This window comes from Oncorhynchus nerka, linkage group LG23 (genome assembly GCF_034236695.1).
Source record: "Oncorhynchus nerka isolate Pitt River linkage group LG23, Oner_Uvic_2.0, whole genome shotgun sequence".
In the NCBI taxonomy this organism is placed as follows: Eukaryota; Metazoa; Chordata; class Actinopteri; order Salmoniformes; family Salmonidae; genus Oncorhynchus; species Oncorhynchus nerka.
The window spans coordinates 34,513,057-34,535,594 of record NC_088418.1 but is presented as its reverse complement, the minus strand read 5'-3'; the positions used below and the strand labels follow the sequence as shown (position 1 = coordinate 34,535,594).

Here is a 22,538-nt window from a genome sequence, read left to right as displayed (position 1 = left end):
CCCAGATGCCATACATACACAGCCTCTCTAAATAAAGACCACTGAAAGGGTGCTGATTCCGGCAGGCAAAACAAACAAAGGGTGAGGATGGAGGGAGGTGAGAGACAGGGAGAAAGACTGAGAGGGGGAGGGAGGGGGGTACAGCACTGTCCACTGGTATATGTAAGTGCTAGCTAGTCATCTACAGTTAGTGAGAGGGGGAGCGGGTTGGGTGGTCCTGGGGTGAGGGTGGGGTTAGAGACTGTGTCTGGAGGTAGGGGTGGGCAGGAGTCATACAGGCCCCTCCGTCATTCCCTTCAGAGGCAGGCTGGTGGCGTTCTCAGTGGGCAGGACCCGAGGATCGCCCTGGGCAGAAATGAGGTGGGGGGCTTTGTCCAGACTGGCATAAGGCAGGTGGCAGTCCATGTGCAGGAACGGAGGGTAGTGCTGTCGGTAGCAGATGTAGGCAAAAAGCAGGCCGATCACCCCTCCAACAAAGGCATCTAGGGAATAATAGTAATAATATATTAATACTGTACATATAATATATGCCACTTCGCAGACATTGGTATTATTAGTTCGACACTCTTACCTTGGGTCTAACTTACCTACAGTATATCTCAGAAATCTACAATAGGAAATTAACTTGAGTACTTAGTTATTTATACAGTGCATTAATTATTGATATGTTACTTCATTATTGGTGATATTGGAAATGTCAGCTAATTTAGATTATAAATAGCTAAGAAAAATGGTGGGACACTCATGTTGAATTAGTTACAGCCCAACAACAGACTTCAGAGAGGTATTGCAGGTAGACAGATATGAAAACAAGAGGAAAGGTCAGCCTTTGAGTTTGGTCTAGATAGGTGCTGGGAGCAGTTTGTTTCAAGGTCCAATGCAGCCGTTTTTTTCTCAATATTAAATCATTTCTCAGTAAGTACCTTACGTTGATTGTTTTTTAAATAAAATGGTCAAATATAAACAAGCAGGAAAATCAAAACTCCATCCCACCAAAAGAGGCAGAAATTTCAGGCAGTCTTTTCAAACAGCTCTTACACTAAAAGGGCATTATCATAATTTTCACAATTTCACAGTATTATTCCAACCTCAAAGTATGGAAATATATATAAAACACAGGAAAATCATGTTTTTGACTGCACTAGGCTGTACAGCTTTCGTGAATGTTGGGCTGACGTCACTGCTGGGGCTGGCTATATTAGAAATGTCAGATAATTTAGTTTATCAGTAGCTAGGAAAAACGGTGGTGGCATGGTCATGGAGGTGAAACACGTGAGGCATTTGCAAATGCTCAAAAACAGACTTCAGGGATGTATTCCTAGAGTCTTGCTGGTAGACATTAGGAAAAACAAGTGGAAGGGTTTGAGTTTTCTCTGTGAGAATAACATGTTGGATTGGTGCAGGGTAACAATTTGTTTCAGGTCTTGTGAATGTTGGGCTAATATTGGGCTGATGTTGGTCTGACATTGTGTTGACTTCATTACTGGTGCTGGCTGAGTCTCAACATGTCCCTGGTTTGGACAAACCATCTCTGTCACTTTGTCACCATAGCTGAGAACATGTCACCTCACAGTGACCACAACCCTATAACATGCAAAATCATTGCCTTCTCATGATCAATGATCTGGAAAAAAAGGCAAAAGTGTTGTAGAGAGAATGACTGGCTTGTGCAGTAGTTGGACCGGCTGAACTAGACTCAAAGATTTTGGAAACATTTATCTGTCCTGCTGGAGAAAATGAATTAGCTTACCACCCCAATAGGTCCACAGACTACGCAATCACACTGCCCTAACCCATCTGGAAAAGAGGAATACCTATGTAAGAACGCTGGTCATCGACCACAGCTCAGCATTTAACACCATAGAACCCTCCAAACTCGTCATTAAGCTCGAGACCCTGGATCTCAACGCCGCCCTGTGCAACTGGGTCCTGGACTTTCTGACGGGATGCCCCCGGTGGTGAGGGTAGGAAACAACATCTCCACCCCGCTGATCCTCAACACTGGGGCCCCACTAGGGTGTGTTCTCAGCCCTTTCCTGTACTCCCTGTTCACCCATGACTGCGTGGCCATGCACGCCTCCAACTCAATCATCAGGTTTGCAGATGACACTACAGTGGTAGGCTTGATTACCAACAACGACGAGACGACCTACAGGGAGGAGGTGAGGGCCCTCGGAGTGTGGTGTCAGGAAAATAACCTCACACTCAACATCAACAAAACAAATGAGATGATCGTGGACTTCAGGAAACAGCAGAGGGAGCACCCCCCTGTCCACATCGACGGGACAGTAATTGAGAAGGTGGAAAGATTAAGTTCCTAGGCGTGCACATCACAGACAAACTGAAATGGTCCACCCACACAGACAGCATGGTAAAGAAGGCACAACAATAAACACTCACAAAATTTTACAGGTGCACAATCGAGAGCATCCTGTCGTGCTGTATCACCACCTGCTACGGCAACTGCTCCGGCCCACAACCTTAAGGATCTCCAGAGGGTAGTGACGTCTGCACAACGCATCACAGGGTGCAAACTACCTGCCCACCTTCACCACCCAATGTCACAGGAAGGCCAAAAATATCATCAAGGGCAAAACCACCCGAGCCACTGCCTGTTCACCATGCTATTATCCAGAAGGCGAGGTCAGTACAGGTGCATCAAAGCTGGGACAGAGAGACTGAAAAACAGCTTCTATCTCAAGGCCATCAGACTGTTTAAACAGCCATCACTAACATTGAGTGGCTGCTGCCAACATACTGATTCAAATCTGTAGCCACTTTAATAATAAAAAATTGGATGTAATAAATGTATCACTAGTCACTTTAAACAATGCCACTTTATATAATGTTTACACACCCTACATTACTCATATCATATGTATATACTGTACTGTATATGCCGTTCGGCCATCGCTCATACATATATTTATATGTGCATATTCTTATTCATTCGTTTAAACTTGTGTAACAGGCAGTTGTTGAGAAATTGTTAGATTACTTGATAGATATTACTGCATGGTCGGAACTAGAAGCACAAGCATGATGCTACACTCACATTAACATCTGCTAACCATGTGTATGTGACCAATAAAATTTGATTTGATTTATACACAGTGTACAAAACATTAGGAACACCTTAATATTGTGTTGCACCCCCTTTTGTCCTCAGAACTACCTCCATTTGTCATGGCATGGACTCTTTAAGGTGTCGAAAGAGTTCCACAGGGATGCTGGCCCATGTTGACTTCAATGCTTCCCACAATTGTGTCAAGTTGGCTGGATGTCCTTTGGATAGTGGACCATTCTTGATACATTCTTGTTGAGTGTGAAAAACCCAGCAGCGTTGCTGTTCTTGACACACTTAAAATGGTGCGCCTAACACTTACTACCATAGTTTGTTAAAAGGTACTTAAATATTTTTTGTCTTGTCCATTCACCCTCTGAATGCCACAAATACATGTCTCATTTATATCAAGGCTTAAAAATCCTTCTTTAAACCTGTGTCCTCCCCTTCATCTACACTAATTGTGGATTTAGCAGGTGAAATGAATACGGGATCATAGCTTTCACTTGGTCAGCCTCATGGAAAGAGCAGGTGTTCCTAATGTTCTGTACTGTGTATATCAAAATAAACAATTACCAGTTGTAAGTAGACATAAATACAAAAAAAAAATGTGTATAACATTTTTCTGAAATATTGTGACTAAATATGGAAATGAGACAATTTCCATCTGCCTATACTGCCTTTTCTTGACGCTGGATTATGTCAGTATATTTTGGGTGGCTTTCATATGAAAAAAGACACTCCAGGACTATTCACAGATTGTTGATTAAAAACAAACTATTCTCATCATTCTATCTAAAAAAACAATAGTACTCTCATGCAAGAGAAATGCATTTCAGCATAAGGTACCAGTCAAAAGTTTAGACCTACTCATTCCACGGTTTTTCTTTTATTTTTACTGTTTTCTACATAGTAGAATAATAGTGAAGACATCAAAACTAGGAAATAACTCCTATGGAATCATGTCGTAACTAAAGAAAGTGTTAAACAAATCTAAATATATAATTTAATTTAATTCTTCAAAGTAGCCAACTACTTGGGGCTATCTTCCTTGAGGACAGCTTTGCACACTCTTGGCATTCTCTCAACCAGCTTCATGAGGAATGCTTTTCCAACATATGCTGAGCACTTGTTGGCTGCCTTTCCTTCACTCATCCCAAACCATCTCAATTGGGTTGAGGTCAGGTGATTATGGAGGCCAGGACATAATGAAGCACTCCATCACTCTCCTTCTTAGTCAAATAGCCCTTACACAACCTGTGTGATAGTCCCACTAAACGCAAACCCGATGGGATGGCAAATCGCTACAGAACGCTACAGAATGTTCAAGACACTGGTTGTGTGCCTTGAATTTTAAATAAATCACTGACAGACTCACCAGCAAAGCACCCCCACACTGTCATACCTCCTCCTCCACGCTTTACGGTGGGAACCACACATTTGGAGATCATCCGTTCACCTACTCTGTGTCTCACAAAGACACGGCGGTTGGAACCAAAAATCTAAAATTTGACAATAGGACAGGTTTGTTTCTTGGCCCACACAAGTCTCTTCTTCTTTTTGGTGTCCATTTAGTAGTGGTTTCAATTCGACCTCGAAGGCCTGATTCACTCAGTCACCTCTTAAAAGTTGATGTTAAGATGTGTCTGTTTCTGGAACTCTGTGAATAATTTATTTGGGCTGCAATTTCTGAGGCTGGTAACTCTACTGAACGTATCCTCTGCAGCAGAGGTAACTCTGCGTCTTCCCTTTACTGTGGTGGTCCTCATGAGAGCCAGCTTCATCATAGAGCTTAATGGTTTTTGCGATTGCACTTAAAGAAATGATGGAGTGTTGTTTCCCATTGCTTATTTGAGTTCTTCTTTACATAATATGGACTTGGTATTTTGCCAAATGGGGCTTCTTCTGTATCTTCTGTATACCACCCCTTCCTTGTCACAGGGCAACTGATTGGCTCTGTCACGAATCCCGTTTCCTGAGTCTGTTTTTTGCCTGTGTTCTGTCCTGGAGTGTTTTTTCCGGCGTCCTGGAACGCACCCTGTCTGGTTGCCGGGCAATGTAGCCAGTTGGGAGTTCTGATTACCCGCACCTGTATCCCATCAGCTATCTGCACACCTGGTCCTGATCATCATCTCTCCTCTTCATAAGCCCGGACCTGACATCCATTCCCTGCCGGATCGTTAGCCATGAACAGTATGTTGTGCCATAGTATCAGCCTCAAGTTGGATAGAATTTGTTTTGTTGTTTTTTACGTATTGCTTGCCTTAAACTTACCTCCGTTTGTTCTGTCTTCAGTTACTCACCCGGATAATTTACCCCATTCCCGCCTGGTCGTCGGAGGATTCCGCTACCCCATTGGATCCACCTATTTACTCCCATCAGCTCACCACCGCTGCCCGCTACGCCACCTGGATATATCTACCCATTCACATTCACTTGTAAATAAATACTCACCTTCTTCCTACTCTCCTTGTCCTGGTCTGCTTCTGGGTTCGATTTTGAAAGAACGTGACAGGCTCAAACGCATTAAGAAGGAAAACAATTCCACAAATTAACTTTTAACAAGGTGCACCTGCTAATTGAAATGCATTCTAAGTGACTACCTCACAAAGCTGGTTGAGAGAATGCCAAGAGTGTGCAAAGCTGTCACCTGGAATGAGTAGGTGTGTCCAAACTTCTGACTGGTTTTATTTTCCTAGCTTCTGAAGCGTAGATATGATACATAAATATCCATCACATCAAGAAACATTATGGATGTTCAAGATACTTGTGTAAATATAGTGTATGTGGACACCCATTCAAATTAGTAGATTCGGCTATTTTCAGCCACACCCATTGCTGACAGGTGTATAAAATCGAGCACACAGCCATGCAATCTCCATAGATAAACATCTCAAGAAGATGGGGAAGAATTACAACCCAGAGCACGATGCATCATCTTCAGATGATGAAGAAGAAATCCTCCAAGCTGAAAGAGAGACATTTTTGTCAAAGAACAGCAAAATAACATGGTCCTTGTCACCATATGACAACCAGGGCAGGATGGCAGTAAAAAATGTCATAAGGATGACCCCAGGGCCCACAATACATGCAGTTGCCCATATCCAGGACATCGCCTCAACATTCATCACACCAGCCATCAAAAAAATCATCCTGGAGATAACAAATTTGGAGGGTTTCTGTAAATATGGAGACAACTAGAAAAGGATGGATGAGATTGACCTGCGTGCCTACATAGGGCTAATAATCTTAGCAGGTGTATAAGGTCTGGGATACCTGTAGTCTCTGGGATGCAGAGAGTGGAATGGCGATTTTCCATGCCACGATTTTCCATGCCACAGAATGTTAAGACTACATACGGGTTAAACATTTCAAAAGAAGTCTGAACTCCATCATAAAGACCATAAACCTTTCCAATCGCAGCCGCTGTTATCCCATAAGGGTTGAAGTAGCATGTTGTCATTGAATAGGTGCCAAAATTGAAATGCAGTGGCTGGACAGTAACATGCTATACATGACATCAGAGATCTGGTTCTCCACTTCATAGAAGTGACTGACTGACAGACATTTTAAACTTGAGCACTACGGGCTACAAGAAGTTGCCCCCATCCCTTCCGCTAATTGCCTACTTTTGCACATTTATTGTTGTCTGAGTGAGGAAAATCCCTAAAGTCGATGTGTTCTGAAAAGATGAAACATTGAGGATTATAATAAATACCACTTTGATGTCACACAATACACATTTTATATAGGCCTACATTCATGGGGATTGTTTTTTTAATGTCTTCTATGTACATCGTGATGATAGGTTTGCAATTCCCCGGTTTTCCAGAAATCCTAGTTCAAAGATTCCTATAATTAGCAAAGAATATGCAGGAGGTCCACGGATCCTCCAACCAGGATTTCTGGAAAACCAGGGAATTTGGGGAAAATTACCATAATGTTACAACCCTGGTGAAGACCAAATTAATTTCTGCATGTATGATAATAAAGGTAGCTGAATTGAACAGCCATTAAGTCATGTGATCAGAAAAAACTCCTAGACCTAAATGGCATATCTGCTGATTTATTTGGATGTGGCCATAACCGACCTTGCCAGTGGTGTTTGTAGTCGCAGGTGCGGGACAGGGCGATCATCAAAGCACTGTAGAGAGGCAGCAACATGGCACACAGACGCCAGCTGCACCCGCGGCCCCCGTCTGTGAAGCACTGCAGCTTCCCAGCCAGATAGAAGGAGGTGAAGCCCAAGCCAGAGAACGCAACTGAGGGATGGGGGAAAGAGGGAGAGACAAAAACGTATTCCACTTTTAATTATATCATAACATTGGAGGCCCCGCTTTATATGATGTGCAATGTATAAGTGCCCCATAAAACCTTCATAAACACTACATAAATATGTTACAAATGGGGCTGCTGCGGTGACCATATTACCGCAATCATCAGTCATGACCCACGTGATCGTTGAGTCACAGTAATCTCCTTTTATGCACTCTGGACATGCTTTGGTAGTACACAACTTGCTAACTACCATCAGGTCCTAACCACTCTGACAACAATGCAAATGCAATCAAAAATCACATCAAACACTTGGGCCTATTGTACTTTTGAAACTCACCTCACTGTGATGATCAATTTGAAGAAAGATGTAAAACACCAGGTTGAAACATTGTAAAAGGCAGAAGCTACTCTTCCAGCGGTCCAGCAAAATTGAGACAGTAAAACTACCGGTCAAAAGATTTAGATCACCTACTCATTTAAGGATATTTCTATATTTTTACAATAAAAGTGAAGGCATCAAAAGGCATGAAATAACACATATAGAAGCATTTAGCAATGAAAAAAGTGTTTTTATATTTGATATTCTTCAAATTGCCACCCTTTGCCTTGATGACAACTTTGCACACTCTTGGCATGCTCTCAAATAGCTTCATGAGGTAGTCACCTGGAATGCATTTCAATTAACAGGTGTGCTTTCTTAAAAGTTCAATTGTGGAATTTCTTTCCTTCTTCATGCCTTTGAGCCAATCAGTTGTGTTGTGATAAGGTAGGGGAAGTATACAGAAGATAGCCCTAATTTGGTGAAAGATCAAGTCCATATTATGGCAAGAACAGCTCAAATAAACAAAGAGAAATGACAGTCCATCATTACTTTAAGACATGAAGGTCAGCCAATACGGAAAATTTCAAGAACTTTGAAAGTTTCTCCAAAGTACAGTTGAACCATCAACTGCTATGATAAAACTAGTTCTCATGAGGACCGCTAAAGGAATGGAAGACCCTAAATTTCCCCTGCTGCAGAGGATACGTTCATTACAGTAAACTGCACCTCAGAAATTGCAGCCCAAATAAAATGCTTCACATAGTTTAGTAACAGACACAACTCAACATCAACTGTTCAGAGGAAACTGCGTGAATCAGGCCTTCGAGGTCGAATTGCTGCAAAGAAACCACTACTAAAGGACACCGTGCCAAGAAACACGACCAATGGAGATATTTGGCTCCAACCGCCGTGGCTTTGTGAGACGCATTGTGGGTGAACGGATGATCTCCGCATGTGTATTACCCACCGTTATAGCATGGAGGAGGAGGTAGCGATACTCCATCTCATCTGGTTTGGGCTTAGTGGGACTATCATTTGTTTTTCAACAGGATGACCCAAAACACACCTCCAGGTTGTGTAAGGGCTATTTGACCAAGAAGGAGCGTGATGGAGAGCTGCATCAGATGACTTGGCCTCCACAATCACCCAACCTCAACACAATTGAGATAATTTGGGATGAATTGGACCACAGAGTGAAGAAAAAGCAGCCAAAAATGCTCAGCATAATGATTGTTGGAAAACCATTCCATGTGAAGCTGGTTGAGAAGAATGCCAACAGTGTGCAAAGCTGTCATCAGGGCAAGGGGTGGCTATTTGAAGAATCTCAAACATAAAATATATTTTGATATCTTTTTGATTACTACATGATTCCATATGTGTAATTTCAGTGTTTTGATGACTTCACTATTATTATACATTGTAGTACAAATAGTACAAATAAAGAGATACCCCTTGAATGAGCAGGTGTTCTAAAACTTTTGACCGGTAGTCTATACAATTTAAAAACATTACAAGACATTTATCCCAGAATTCACAACACACTATATTCCACGACAACACAAAATCCATGTGTGTGTAGTGTGTATGTTATCATGTGTGTGTATGCATGTATCTGTGCCTATGTTTGTGTTTCTTCAAAGTCCCCGCTATTGAATAAGGTGTATTTTTATCTGTTTTTTAAAATCATATTATACTGCTTGCATCAGTTACCTGATGTGGAATAGAGTTCCATGTAGTCATTGCTCTATGTAGTACTGTGCGCCTCCCATAGTCTGGTCAGGACTTGGGGATTGTTAAGAGACCTCTGGTGGCATGTCTTGTGGGGTATGCATGGATGTCTGTGCTGTGTGCTAGTAATTTAAATAGATAGAGCTCTGTGCTTTCAAGATGTCCTCTCACAAATACAAGATGTGATGAAGTCAATCTCCCCTCTATTTTGAGCCATGCATATGTTTGCTCTATGTGTACATCCAAGGGCCAGCCGTGCTGCCCTGTTCTGGGCAAATTCCAATTATCCTAAGTCCATCTTTGTGGCACCTGACCACACGACTGAACAGTAGTCCAGGCGCGGCAAAACTAGAGCCTGTAGGGCCTGCCTTGTTGATAGGTGCTGTTAAGAAAGTAGAACAGCTCTTTATTATGGACAGACTTCTCCCTATTTTAGCTACTGTTGTGTCAATATATTTTTTACAATAACAGTTTTACAATCCAGGGTTACTCCAAGCAGTTTAGTCATCTCAACATGCTCAATTCCCACATTATTTATTACAAGATTTAGTTGAGGTTTAGGGTTGAGTGAATGATATGTCCCAAATTACAGCACTGTTAGATGTTTAAATATTTAGGACTAACTTATTCATTTACATTTACATTTAAGTCATTTAGCAGACGCTCTTATCCAGAGCGACTTACAAATTGGTGCGTTCACCTTATGACATCCAGTGGAACAGTCACTTTACAATAGTGCATCTAAATCTTTTAAGGGGGGAGTGAGAAGGATTACTTTATCCTATCCTAGGTATTCCTTAAAGAGGTGGGGTTTCAGGTGTCTCCGGAAGGTGGTGATTGACTCCGCTGTCCTGGCGTCGTGAGGGAGTTTGTTCCACCATTGGGGGGCCAGAGCAGCGAACAGTTTTGACTGGGCTGAGCGGGAACTGTACTTCCTCAGTGGTAGGGAGGCGAGCAGGCCAGAGGTGGATGAAGAGACACTCATTCTGAAACTAACTGCAGCAGTCATTTCAGTTGCTGTAGTAGCTTACGTGTATAGTGGTGAGTCATCCCCATACATAGGCTTTACTCAATGCCAGTGACATGTTGTTAGTAATGATTTTTAAAAGTAAGGGGCCTGGATAGCTGCCCTGGGGAATTCCTGATTCTACCTGGATTATGTTGGAGAGGCTTCTAATTAAGGCATGAATTATATTTTTATTTCTGCGTCCACAGGGTTGAAATATGGTTTCTCTCTGTTTACTATGGTGCTATCCTCAGATAATAGCATCGTTTGCTTTCGCCAAAAACCCTTTTTGAAATCAAACATGTTGGCTGGATTCACAACAAGTGTAGCTTTAATTTGCTATCTTGCATGTGTGATTTAATGAAAGTGTGATTTTTATAGTAATTTATTTTAATTTGGCGCTAGTGTCCCACATATCCCAGAAAGGTTCATGAACATACACCTGTGGAACGGTCGTTAAGACACTAACAGCTTACAGACGGTAGGCCACAGTTATGAAATCTTAAGACTCTAAAGAGGCCTTTCTACTGACTGAATAACACCAAAATAAAGATCCCCAGGGTCCCTGCTCATCTGTGTGAACATACCTTAGGCATGCTGCAAGGAGGCATGAGGACTGCAGATGTGGCCAGGGTAATAAATTGCAATATCTGTACTGTGAGACGCCTAAGACAGCGCTAAAAGGAGACAAGACGGACAGCTGATCGTCCTCTCAGTGTAAGACCATATGTAATAACACCTATACAGGATTGGTACAGCCGGACATCACACCTGCGGGACAGGATGGCAACAACAACTGCCTGAGTTACACCAGGAATGCACAATCCATCAGTGCTCAGACTGTCTGCAATAGAAAGAGAGAAGCTGTACTGAGGGTTTGTAGGAATGAGCATTACACTGTACTCTGGAGCGGGATAGATTTGGAGGTGGAGGGTCCGTCATGGTCTGGGGCAGTGTGTCACAGCATCATCGGACTGAGCTTGTTGTCATTGGAGGCAATCTCAATGCTGTGCGTTACAGGGAAGACATCCTACCCCCTCATGTGGTACCCTTCCTGCAGGCTCATCCAGACATGACCCTCCACAGCATGACAATGCCACCAGCCATACTGCTCGTTCTGTGTGTGGTTTCCTGCAAGACAGGAATGTCAGCGTTCTGCCATGGCCAGCGATGAGCCTGGATCTCAATTGAGCACATCTGGGACCTGTTGGAACGTCAGGGTGAGGGCTAGGGCCATCTCTAATCTTTACAGGAATGTGGTTCTGAATATTGACAGCAACACCTCAACCACTGTCTTTTCTGTAGGGTGTAAAGTACTGAGGGACATTTTTTCTGTTTGTGTTTCAAATCAATGCTTTGTGTATCAAATCGATGCTACCTTTCTAATAACCACTTAGATGGTCCATGCAGGTGACTGACTGATCGTGTATGGAGGAATTCTCAATATCACTGATAAGCAACTTGGCAGTACGCCCAGAACGTTGCTTTAGAACCGAGGTATGTCAGTTTTAAAGTCTCAACTTGGAGAGAGGAAGCCTTTGTGAGGTATTGGTCAGTCACATGCATGATCCAACGTTAATGATGAGTAATATAAGTCATGCAAATATTTCTGTGTAAGCAGTTTATAAGAGAACTGAAGGGAACGCACAGAGAGCTGCTGACAGACGTTCACTATAGTGCATCACGCTTGTTGGAACCTTTCAGCTTGCTGACAAAATAGAGTGATTTATTTAATATTGACTTCAGGTGTCCTTGGTGTTGAATTTCCTCTAGAATCTTGGCGTCACGAAGGTATCAGGGATTCCACTTGTGGAGCATCCCAGTGAAGTTCTGTGGGGGAACACCGATGGTGCATTCCGTGTGAAGGCATGCAAAAGGGAAATTCCTGTCTGACCAAAGACGATGTGGAACCGCTCAGATTATTATTTTACTGTGAGCTGCCCGGGGGAAGATACCTGATCTGTAAACCTCTGAGTGAAACAGCTACTGAATTTCAATAAGTACATTTAAATGAATTTGTATAATAATAAATAAAAAAATGTAAAACAAATAAAATTGAACAAAAAGATCTAGAAGAAGGCTAGAACTAGTCTTAGGAGAAGGCTAGAGTGAGGGAAGGAGAGACCCTACTGACAGTTGTCTGTAGGCGTTTATATGAGACGTGTCTACATGGTCTGGTAATAGCATGAGGTGCTATTTTTGACATTTATTTAGAAGAAGCAGCATGTATGGAGACCATAGCATTTATAACTATATAAACTATTATACTATGGATTCAGAGGGACGGTAGATGCTGAGGGACTATAGATGCTATAACTATAGGGACTAGGGATGCTATTGGGAATATTGATGCTCAGTGGAGACTATGGTGACTATGGAGACTATAGAGTTACCACAGAAGACACATATGTATGCATAGGAGGTAACAACAAGTAATAAGGGGGATTACTGAGTGTGTTTGGAAATTGTACTAAGTGAATGAGAGTATTGTGTGTTTGACTAATTAACTGAACAGGGGTTTAGCCCCGGTGTGAGAGTTGTGTGAGTGTGGGATGACGTTTTTTTCTAAAGAGTTATACAAAGGGTTTGAGTATGGAAAATGGAAATAGTAAGAGTAGGATGAGGGATCTTTGCTAGAAACCAAAAGGGTTGTGTAGTGTAATAGCAAATAAATTGGTAGGTGAGTCTGTGAGAGGCCAACTTGAAAGAAAACACAAGAAAAGTGAAGTGGGACGATTTCAGAAAGTGGGAAAGAGAAAGCAGAAAATGCAAAATATAAATCTGTAAGATGCTACAGCAAGTGGAACCAGAGAAGAGAGAGGAAGAAGAAGAAGAAAAAAAAGAGACAAGCTCTGAAGACAGATGTAAACAACAACTTGTATTTGCATGGGAAACAAAACCACTGTCTGATGTAAAGCCATATATCACTCATGCGGAAAGACAGTTGAAGGAAATGAAAGTAAGGATGGAAAGACACTAAAGAAGGTACAGCTGGACTTCTTCTCTGGGGGAGGAAAAGGACATAGAGAAAATGGTGACAGCTGCTGGAGCTGACAGAGTGAGAGACTGGAGTTGCTACAACTGTGGGAAGGTAGTGCATCTTTCAAGACACTGTCCTGGAGTGGGCCCTGGAGCTGACAGAGGGAGAGACTGGAGCTATTACAACTGTGGGAAGGCAGGGCATCTTTCAAGGCACTGTCCTGGATCAGGAAAAGTCCAAGGAGAGTGGCCGTCCCCACCTGTGGGTGTGCAGGCGAACAACCCATTTGGACGAGGATGAGTGTGCTACCAACCATAGAATGAGGCAGAAACAGAATAAGAAACTAATGAAGAAAACAATGAAGAACAGAAGGAACCTGTAATATGCTAAAATGGACCACCTTTGTCTACCCAAAACCCCCTTATTGATATTTTAGTAAATAAACATACAATTACATTTTTGCTGGACACTGGGGCCGCGGTCTCAGTGTTGAAAATGTCCGCCCTGTCTGTCTCAACTTCAAAGAAGTTGGATATAAAGTTTGGAACGTAGGATAAGGTAACCAATCCATCCAATACTCATAATAATTACAGTCCACACTCAAAAGTGATTACTAGAATGTGTTTAATTTTGGAGTATAGAATAGACCAATTATGTACCAAAGACATCTTAAATCCTTTTATTTTTATTTTTATTCTGCCATGTGTAATAAAGCGGGAAACTATGTATTGTATAACGGCACAATCCTTATTTTAATTAAGTTTTAATCTCCATTATGTGTATGGGTGTTTTGAATCAATCATCACCTTAGAAAGTGCTATCAATTTCTGCCCCTGAACAGGCAGTCAACCCACTGTTCCTAGGCCGTCATTGAAAATAAGAATTTGTTCTTAACTGACTTGCCTAGTAAAATAAAGGTAAAATAAAAATAAATAAATAAATAAGAATTGGTTCTTAATTGATTTGCCTAGTTAAATAGAAGGTTACATTTTTTGTATTAGGCTTATCCATATGCATCCACAATGACCATGGCATCCAACGTCTTTCTTCAAATTGATCAATCACAGTGACGTAAATTTTAAAAGCAAGATACTGTTTTGATGATGTCTTTGATGTGATTTTCGATTGAATTTGTATTGATGTCAGAGTGGTTAGAGGAACAATAGAGCCCTGAGGAGCAGGCCATTGGGAACTTGATGGTCATTAGCGAGTTGGGTATGTCCAGTTGGGAATGTCTAATGAAAGCCTAATGAAATGGAAGGTTTTTTCCTCTCCAATTATCTAATAATCCTGTGAATGCTTCTAGTCAGGAATAATGCCAACTATGGCACCCTATTTCCTATAGTGCACTTCTTTTGACCAGAGCCCATAGGGGCCCAGCTAGCAAAGTGGACTCGGCCCAATCCGGTTTGCCGGACCTGATTTAAATCAGCCAGAGACCGGTTGCCGGGCTCAGCTCAATATATTTAATGACTGCCCAGATTTTTACAAAATAATTATGTAACTAGGCTAATCAGTTAAGAACAAATTATTATTTACAATGCCAGCCTACCAGGGAACAGTGGGTTAAACTGCCTTATTCAGGGACAGAACATAATTTTACCTTGTCAGCTCGGGATTCAATCCAGCAACCTTTTGGTTACTGGCCAAACACTCTAACCACTAGGTTGCCTGTCACCCCAGTACAATCAGTACACTGCCGGTGTCGTGTCAGAATCCTACGAGAAGTGACCTGATGCAAATTCGTATTAATATTACCCAGCCACACCCCTGATAGTGTTCAATTCAGTTGCATTATACTATATCAAAATACAAACAATGAACAAGTAGACATTTACTCATAGCTTAGAATTGTATGTTATTATTTTTTAACAGGAAATGTATTATATATATATATATATATATATATATATATATCGTTTTTAAAAAATCACATAGGGAAGAGTCCACATAAACAACATCAACTACAGTCTCCTGCTGCAGCATGGCCTGTGACTAAAACTGGCTTGTCACTAAAATAGCCTTTTACTACAACCAATACCATTTTGGCCAGTTTTATGGTAAAGAGATGAAGTGTATAATGTGCATGGCCTTTAAGTGATGACTGAATACTATCTCAGGGATTCCTTTTGAAAACTTCTTAGGTACAATAATGTTTTGTTGTTATAAGACTGATGTCAGAGTTTGAACATGCAACCTCTGATGGTTGTAGTGAAGTATCATGTGAAAAAATATCACAGTCATTGTCTTATCCACAACATGTCCAGACAGTGAATATAAGGAAATATAATTATATAATATATAATTCTGCATCGTTTTTCAGTGGTGAGAATTAATCAAAAGCAAAGACAGCATAGTCTTATAGCGACCAAATGAAGTTGCAGCTGTGTAAAAACATCATACCTCAAAAATAGAGATAGTACCGTGTAAATGGGGCGGCAGAGTAGCCTAGTGGTTAGAGCGTTGGACTAGTAACCAAAAGGTTGCAAGTTTGAATCCCCGTGCTGACAAGGTACAAATCTGTCGTTCTGCCCCTGAACAGGCAGTCAACCCACTGTTCCTAGGCCGTCATTGAAAATAAGAATTTGTTCTTAACTGACTTGCCTAGTAAAATAAAGGTACAATAAAAATAAATAAATAAATAAGAATTGGTTCTTAATTGATTTGCCTAGTTAAATAGAAGGTTACATTTTTTTAAATAAAAAATAAATAAAAAATAGCCATATCTAAATGAACAAGCCTACAGCCTATGGCATGGCACATAGCCAGAAAACAGAATGTAGGCCTGTATCAGCGGTATGTATATGCGTTGACAACTGGAGAAGATAAACGTGTATTAAATTACCGCGAGACCCTTAGTATTTTGCATGACAATAATCGTCTGACAAAATTAAATGACCACCACAGCCTTATGTGCCTCGACTGGCTCAAGCGGATCCCTAAAACATACTGATTAACTTAAATGTAATGTCAAAATGTTGATTTCCAGCTAAAAAGAAATACCTAAAAGTAATTGCTATTCATGTGTAGTTACATGATTCTGACATTCCGAAACGTGGTATATTTGGAAAGAAGACATCTGGAAAATTAGGAAGAAATTATCAGAAGATAGGAGGTACATAGTTCAGAACACACAAGATCAAACACACACAAAATAACAATTTTTTATGTTTTTTTATTTTGAAAGTAATCTTTCAATTGACAAGCTGTAAGTGAATTATTGATGCCTAGAGCTGGAAACACATCAGATGGCTTCCACAACATGTGAACAATATCAGAAAAAATGGTGTTGATAGACCTAACAACTTGAAATTGGCAGATGTTTTAGTAAGTGCTGTCAGGTGTGATCACGGGACGTTTTCATCAAGTTATACATAATCAGATAACATTGCAATAGGAACATTGCGATTTGTTCCTACCAAGCTAAGGATTAATTTTCTACTCCCATGTAGCTATAGCTCAAATCTAAGCTTACCTTGTAAGATGTTTGGTGAAAACGTGTAAAATAAACATTTGAAATTTCGGGGCAGGTGATCAATAATGGTAGGTTACAGGCAGGAAAATGAGACATCCTCATGATCTGTGGAGTCCCGGCTTTCGGTGTGAAATCAACCTATTCTGGGTTTATTTCATTTATGCTGTGCAATGCTAACCGGAATCTAGTTATACATTTTTATGCCCCATATATGCTCGTAAGTCACACCAAAGAATTTAAGGTACAGATCAATAACCAAGATACTCAGCTTTCGGCAGACCCTCTGATTTTGCAGGATGGGGCTACTGTTCTCATACCAGATTGAATTGAGTTTAAAAATCAAATAGGGTCCCAAAATATGGGGACCTTAATTTTAGAGGTTTCAGTGTTGTGGCTGGTGACTGACGGGTACTCACAGGAGGAGTGGCTGCTAGGGAAACTCTTGCGTCCCTCTGACACTAGGTCTGGTTCTCCGGTGCACAGCATCTTAATATTCACCTGTCCATCTGGGAAACAGCGCTGATAGTAGTCTGGCCTGGGCCTGTAGAGAATGGAAAAAATACACTTAAATCAATCACTCTCTTAATTAACCTCTTCGGGATCGGTGCCCCCACCCCAACCACCCCACTCCACGGGACGGTTGCGCTAATGTAGGCAAATGTGATTAACATGACGTTGTAAATAACAAGAACATTTCCCAGGACATAGACATACAGTATCTGATATGGGAAGAAAGCTTAAATTCTTGTTAATCTAACTGCATTGTCCAATTTACAATAGCTTTTACTGTGCAAGAATATTAATAAACCAATTAGGCACATTTGGGCAGTATTGATACAACATTTTGAACAGAATTGCAATGGTTCATTGAATCAGTCTAAAACATTGCACATACACTGCACCTAACCTTGATTCGTACATTGTGACCTTTCCCTTGCATTTCAAAGATAAAAAAATATGCATCTTTATCTTTTACCCAGATTTAATGTGTGATATTCTCCTACATTAATTTCACATTTCCACAAACTTCAAAGTGTTTCCTTTCAAATTGTGTCAAGAATATGCATATCCTTGCATCAGGTCCTGAGCTTCAGGCAATTAGATTCGGTTTTGTAATTTTAGGCATAAATTGAAAATAAGGGTCGGATCCTGAAGAGAAAGAGGTTTGTTATTGCTTATGCCACCTGAAGTTAACTTTCAATACTGTAAGGGGTGCGTAAACTGGTGGCAGGGATGTCAAACGCAGAGCAGAACTTGGTGAGTAGCCGGAGCCGTTTAGCATACAAAACAACATACACATGGGTACAAAACACGTAGCGCACCAGTAACACATAGCACGAGTACTTACAAATAAACAATTCCAGACAAGGAGGGGGGAAACAGAGGGAAAATATACAACATGTAATTAGTTAATTGAAACCAGGTGTGTGCGAAAACAAGACAAAACAAATGGAACATGAAAAATGGATTGGCGATGGCTAGAAGACCGGTGACACCGCCACGAACAAGGAGAGGAACCGACCTCCGCAGAAGTCGTGACAAATACACGAAAAAGGCATTTAGTTACATTTTGAAAATGACACCCAGCATAACTGAATGTTATGCAATCAATCAAGATAAGGTACAGTACTCTACTTGACATATAATCAAACCTTTTCCCAACATGTATAGTGTTTGAGTCTAGTTAGTGTATTGCATTATTTATTTACCTGCCAACTATCAACTTGATAGTGTTTGTGAAGACTCCATTCAAAGCCAGAGCAAGTGAGACAGCTGTAGGACAGAGAAAAACAATTTATTTATTAATGATTCATACCCACTGACTCTTAAAAGTTTTTTTCTTAATATTATTTAAGTGAAATATGTCTGAAGCCAAAAAAGACAGGAAATTCAAAAGCTAATTTGACTTATGCACTAATAAGGCTTTTGATGGAGAAGTAGGTTTACCCCATTACTGTCCTTAGACATTATGTAGATGTTTTCATGTACAAAGATGAAGGCTAATCCTGGACAAAAAAAGCAAGATCAATGGAAAATCTCCAGCCACATTCCGTGAAACCACTCCTTAACCTTACATTTGACCTAGCCTAATACATAAACCTACTCAGATGGGACATGTAGAAGGTAGTTGACAGTTTTTGAACATATTTTGAAGCTATACATGATTTATGTTCTTGTTATAAACAATGGCGTAATGCAGCCTTATATTTTGGGTTATGATAGGGTTTGGGTTAAAATAAGAATTTGTTCTTAACTGACTTTTCTAATTAAACAAAGGTTAAAATAAAAAACAGAATTGCTCGAGGCATTTCTGGTTAGTTATTTTTGTCTTATTTCACTGTAGAGCTCCCAGCCCTGTCCAACATGCCTTAGATATCCCTTTTGTCCCACCCCCCACCGATGCGGTGACCTCACTTGGTTTAACTGGTGCCTCTAGAGACAAAACCTCTCTCATCGTCACTCAATGCCTAGGTTTACCTCCACTGTACCCACATCCCACCATACCCTTGTCTGTACATTATGCCTTGAATCTATTCTTCCACGCACTAGAGGACCAGTTCTTATAGCCTTTAGCCATACCCTTATCCTAGACCTAGTCTGTTCCTCCAGGCCCTGCAGCTCCCAGCACCACTCCTATTCCCCAGGAGCTCTCATTTGTTGACTTCTGTAACCGTAAAAGCCTTGGCTTCATGCATGTTAACATCAGAAGCCTCCTTCCTGAGTTTGTTTTATTCACTGCTTTAGTACACTCCGCCAATCTGGATGTCCAAGCCGTATCTGAATCCTGGTTTAGGAAGTTTAGAAATTTCCATCCCTATCTACAACATTTTCAGACAAGATAGTCCTACCAAAGGTGGCAGAGTTGCAATCTACTGCAGAGATAGCCTGCAGAGTTCTGTCATACTATCCAAGTCTGTGCCCAAACAATTTGAGCTTCTACTTTGAATAATCCACCTGTACAGAAAAAAGTCTCTCACTGTTGCCGCTTGATATAGACCCCCTTCAGCCCCCAGCTGTGCCCTGGACATCATATATGTGAATTGATCGCCCCCCATCTAGCTTCAGAGTTCGTACTGTTAGGTGACCTAAACTGGGATATGCTTAACACCCCGGCAGTCCTACAATCTAAGCTAGATGCCCTCAATCTCACACAAATTATTAAGGAACCTACCAGGTACAACCCTAAATCCGTAACCATGGGCACCCTCTTAGATATTATCCTAACCAACTTGCCCTCTAAATACACCACTGCTGTCTTTGTCTTCAACCAGGATCTCAGCGATCACTGCTTAATTGTCTGCGTCCGTAATGGGTCAAGGTCAAACGACCACCCCTCATCACTGTCAAAAGCTCTGGACAGTTCTAACTTATATGTGGACAACTACAAATATCTAGGATATGTGAATAGAATATGTGGACAACTACAAATACCTGGTGTCTGTAAACACGTATTCCAGACGCACACATTAAGCATCTCCAATCCAAAATTAAATCTATAATCGGCTGCCTATTTCGCAACAAGGTCTCCTTCACTCATGCTGCTGAACATACCTTCATAAAACTGACTGTCCTACTAATCCTTGACTTTGGCGATGTCATTTACAAAATAGCCTCCAACACTCTACCCAGCAAACTGGATGTAGTCTATCACAGTGCCAGCCGTTTTGTCACCAATATACTACCTACCACTGCGACCTGTACGCTCTCATTGGCTGGCCCTCACTACATTTTCATTGCCAAACCCACTGGCTCAAGGTCATCTAATAAGTCTTTGCTAGGTAAAGCCCCACCTTATCTCAGCTCACTGGTCACCATAGCAACACCCGCTCCAAGCAGGTACATTTCACTGGTCATCCCCAAAGCCAACACTTCCTTTGGCCGCCTTTCATTCCAGTTCTCTGCTGCCAATGACTGGAACAAATTGCAAAAATCATTGAAGCTGGAGACATATATGTCCCTCTCTAAATTCAAGCATCAGCTGTCAGAGCAGCTTACCGATCACTGTACCTGTACACAGCAAATCTTTAAATAGCACACCAAACTAGCTCATCCACATATTGTTATTTATCTTTTAGCTCTTTTGCACCCCAGTATCTCTACTTGCACATCATCATCTGCACATCTATCACTCCAGTGTTATGCTAAATGTCTCTCCTTGTTCGGGCGGTGCTCGGCGTTCGTCGTCACCGGTCTTCTAGCCATCATTGATCCATTTTTCATTTTCCATTGGTTTTGTCTTATCTTCCCACACACCTGTTTTCAATCCCATGCATTACCTGTTGTGTATTTAACAGGAGTTTGCTTTGGAGTTTAGGACCTTGGCTGCCGGCGCTGGATGGAGCGACAGGGCCCTGATCGACCATTACCGTTGTAGTCTACGAGAGGACGTCCGTCGGGAGCTGGCCTGTAGATACACCACCCTCACCTTCGACCAGTTGGTGGACATGTCCATCAGGCTGGACAACATGCTGGCTACTCGTGGACGTCTAGATCGGGGTCTGGTTGTTCCATCCTCCCGCACCCTCTCTCCCGAAAATATGGAATTGGGAGGGATGGTGCGCTTCCCGCTCGAGCACCATTCATGGTCGCAGAGGGCACACTGCTGGTCGGTGCCGGGTTGGTTCCTCTGGGAATAGAGAAGGCAGGCAGGGCACCATTCTCATCCAGAGCCCTCTGTTGCACTAATGTTTGTCTCGGTCTCTTTTCCTGATTTTTCCATGCATTCCCAGTATAAGGCGCTAGTAGATTCAGGTGCGGCTGGGAATTTCATTAATAAAAGTTTTTCTCATAGTTTAGGGATCCCTATTGTTTCTGTGGATATGCCTTTCCCTATTCATGCCTTAGATAGTCGAGCATTAGGGTCAGGGTTTATCAGGGAGGTAACCGCACCTTTGTGTATGATAACGCAGGAGGGTATTCTGTGGTGCTAGGCCTACCCTGGTTAGCTTGTCATAACCCCACTGTTTCTTGGCCACAGAGGGCTCTCACGGGGTGGTCGTAAGAGTGCTCAGGTAGGTGTTTAGGGGTTTCCGTTGGTGCTACTACGGTGGAAAGTCCAGACCAGGTCTCCACCGTGCGCATTCCCCCCGAATATGCCGATTTGGCTCTCGCCTTCTGTAAAAAGAAGGCGATTCAATTACCACCCCATCGACGGGGGGATTGTGCGATAGATCTCCTGGTAGACGCTGCATATCCCAAGAGTCACGTGTATCCCCTGTCGCAAGCGGAGACGGAGGCTATGGAGACATACGTCTCTGAATCCCTGCATCAGGGGTTCATTCAGCCATCCATTTCACCCGTCTCTTCGAGTTTCTTTTTTGTGAAAAAAAAGGATGGGGGTTTACGCCCGTGCATTGATTATCGAGGTCTATATAAAATCACAGTGAAATATAGTTACCCGCTACCTCTGATCAATACGGTTATTGAGTTAATGCACAGGGCATGCTTTTTCACAAAATTGGATCTCAGGAGTGCGTACAATCTGGTGCATATTCGGAAGGGTGATGAGTGGAAGACGGCATTTAGCACCACCTCAGGTCATTATGAATACCTTGTCATGCCATATGGGTTGATGAATGCTCCGTCAGTTTTCCAATCATTTGTAGATGAGATCTTCAGGGACCTGCACGGGCAGGGTGTAGTGGTGTATATCGATGATATTCTGATATACTCCGCTACACGCGC

At 41.8% G+C, this 22,538-nt stretch overlaps 1 protein-coding gene across 1 annotated transcript in view; it reads right to left on the bottom strand.

Moving 5' to 3' along the window:
- Positions 1 to 202: 202 nt before the first annotated feature.
- Positions 203 to 22,538, bottom strand: part of LOC115107210 (phospholipid phosphatase 4-like) — a 146,832-nt gene continuing 124,496 nt past the window's right edge. The window contains exons 4-7 of the mRNA XM_065008059.1: positions 18,563 to 18,626; positions 17,270 to 17,394; positions 7,156 to 7,326; positions 203 to 482 (exon numbers count right to left, since the gene is read on the bottom strand). Of these exons, the coding sequence (XP_064864131.1) occupies positions 271 to 482; positions 7,156 to 7,326; positions 17,270 to 17,394; positions 18,563 to 18,626 (572 nt within the window). The 3' untranslated portion in view covers positions 203 to 270. The remainder of the gene's footprint in view (positions 483 to 7,155; positions 7,327 to 17,269; positions 17,395 to 18,562; positions 18,627 to 22,538) is intronic.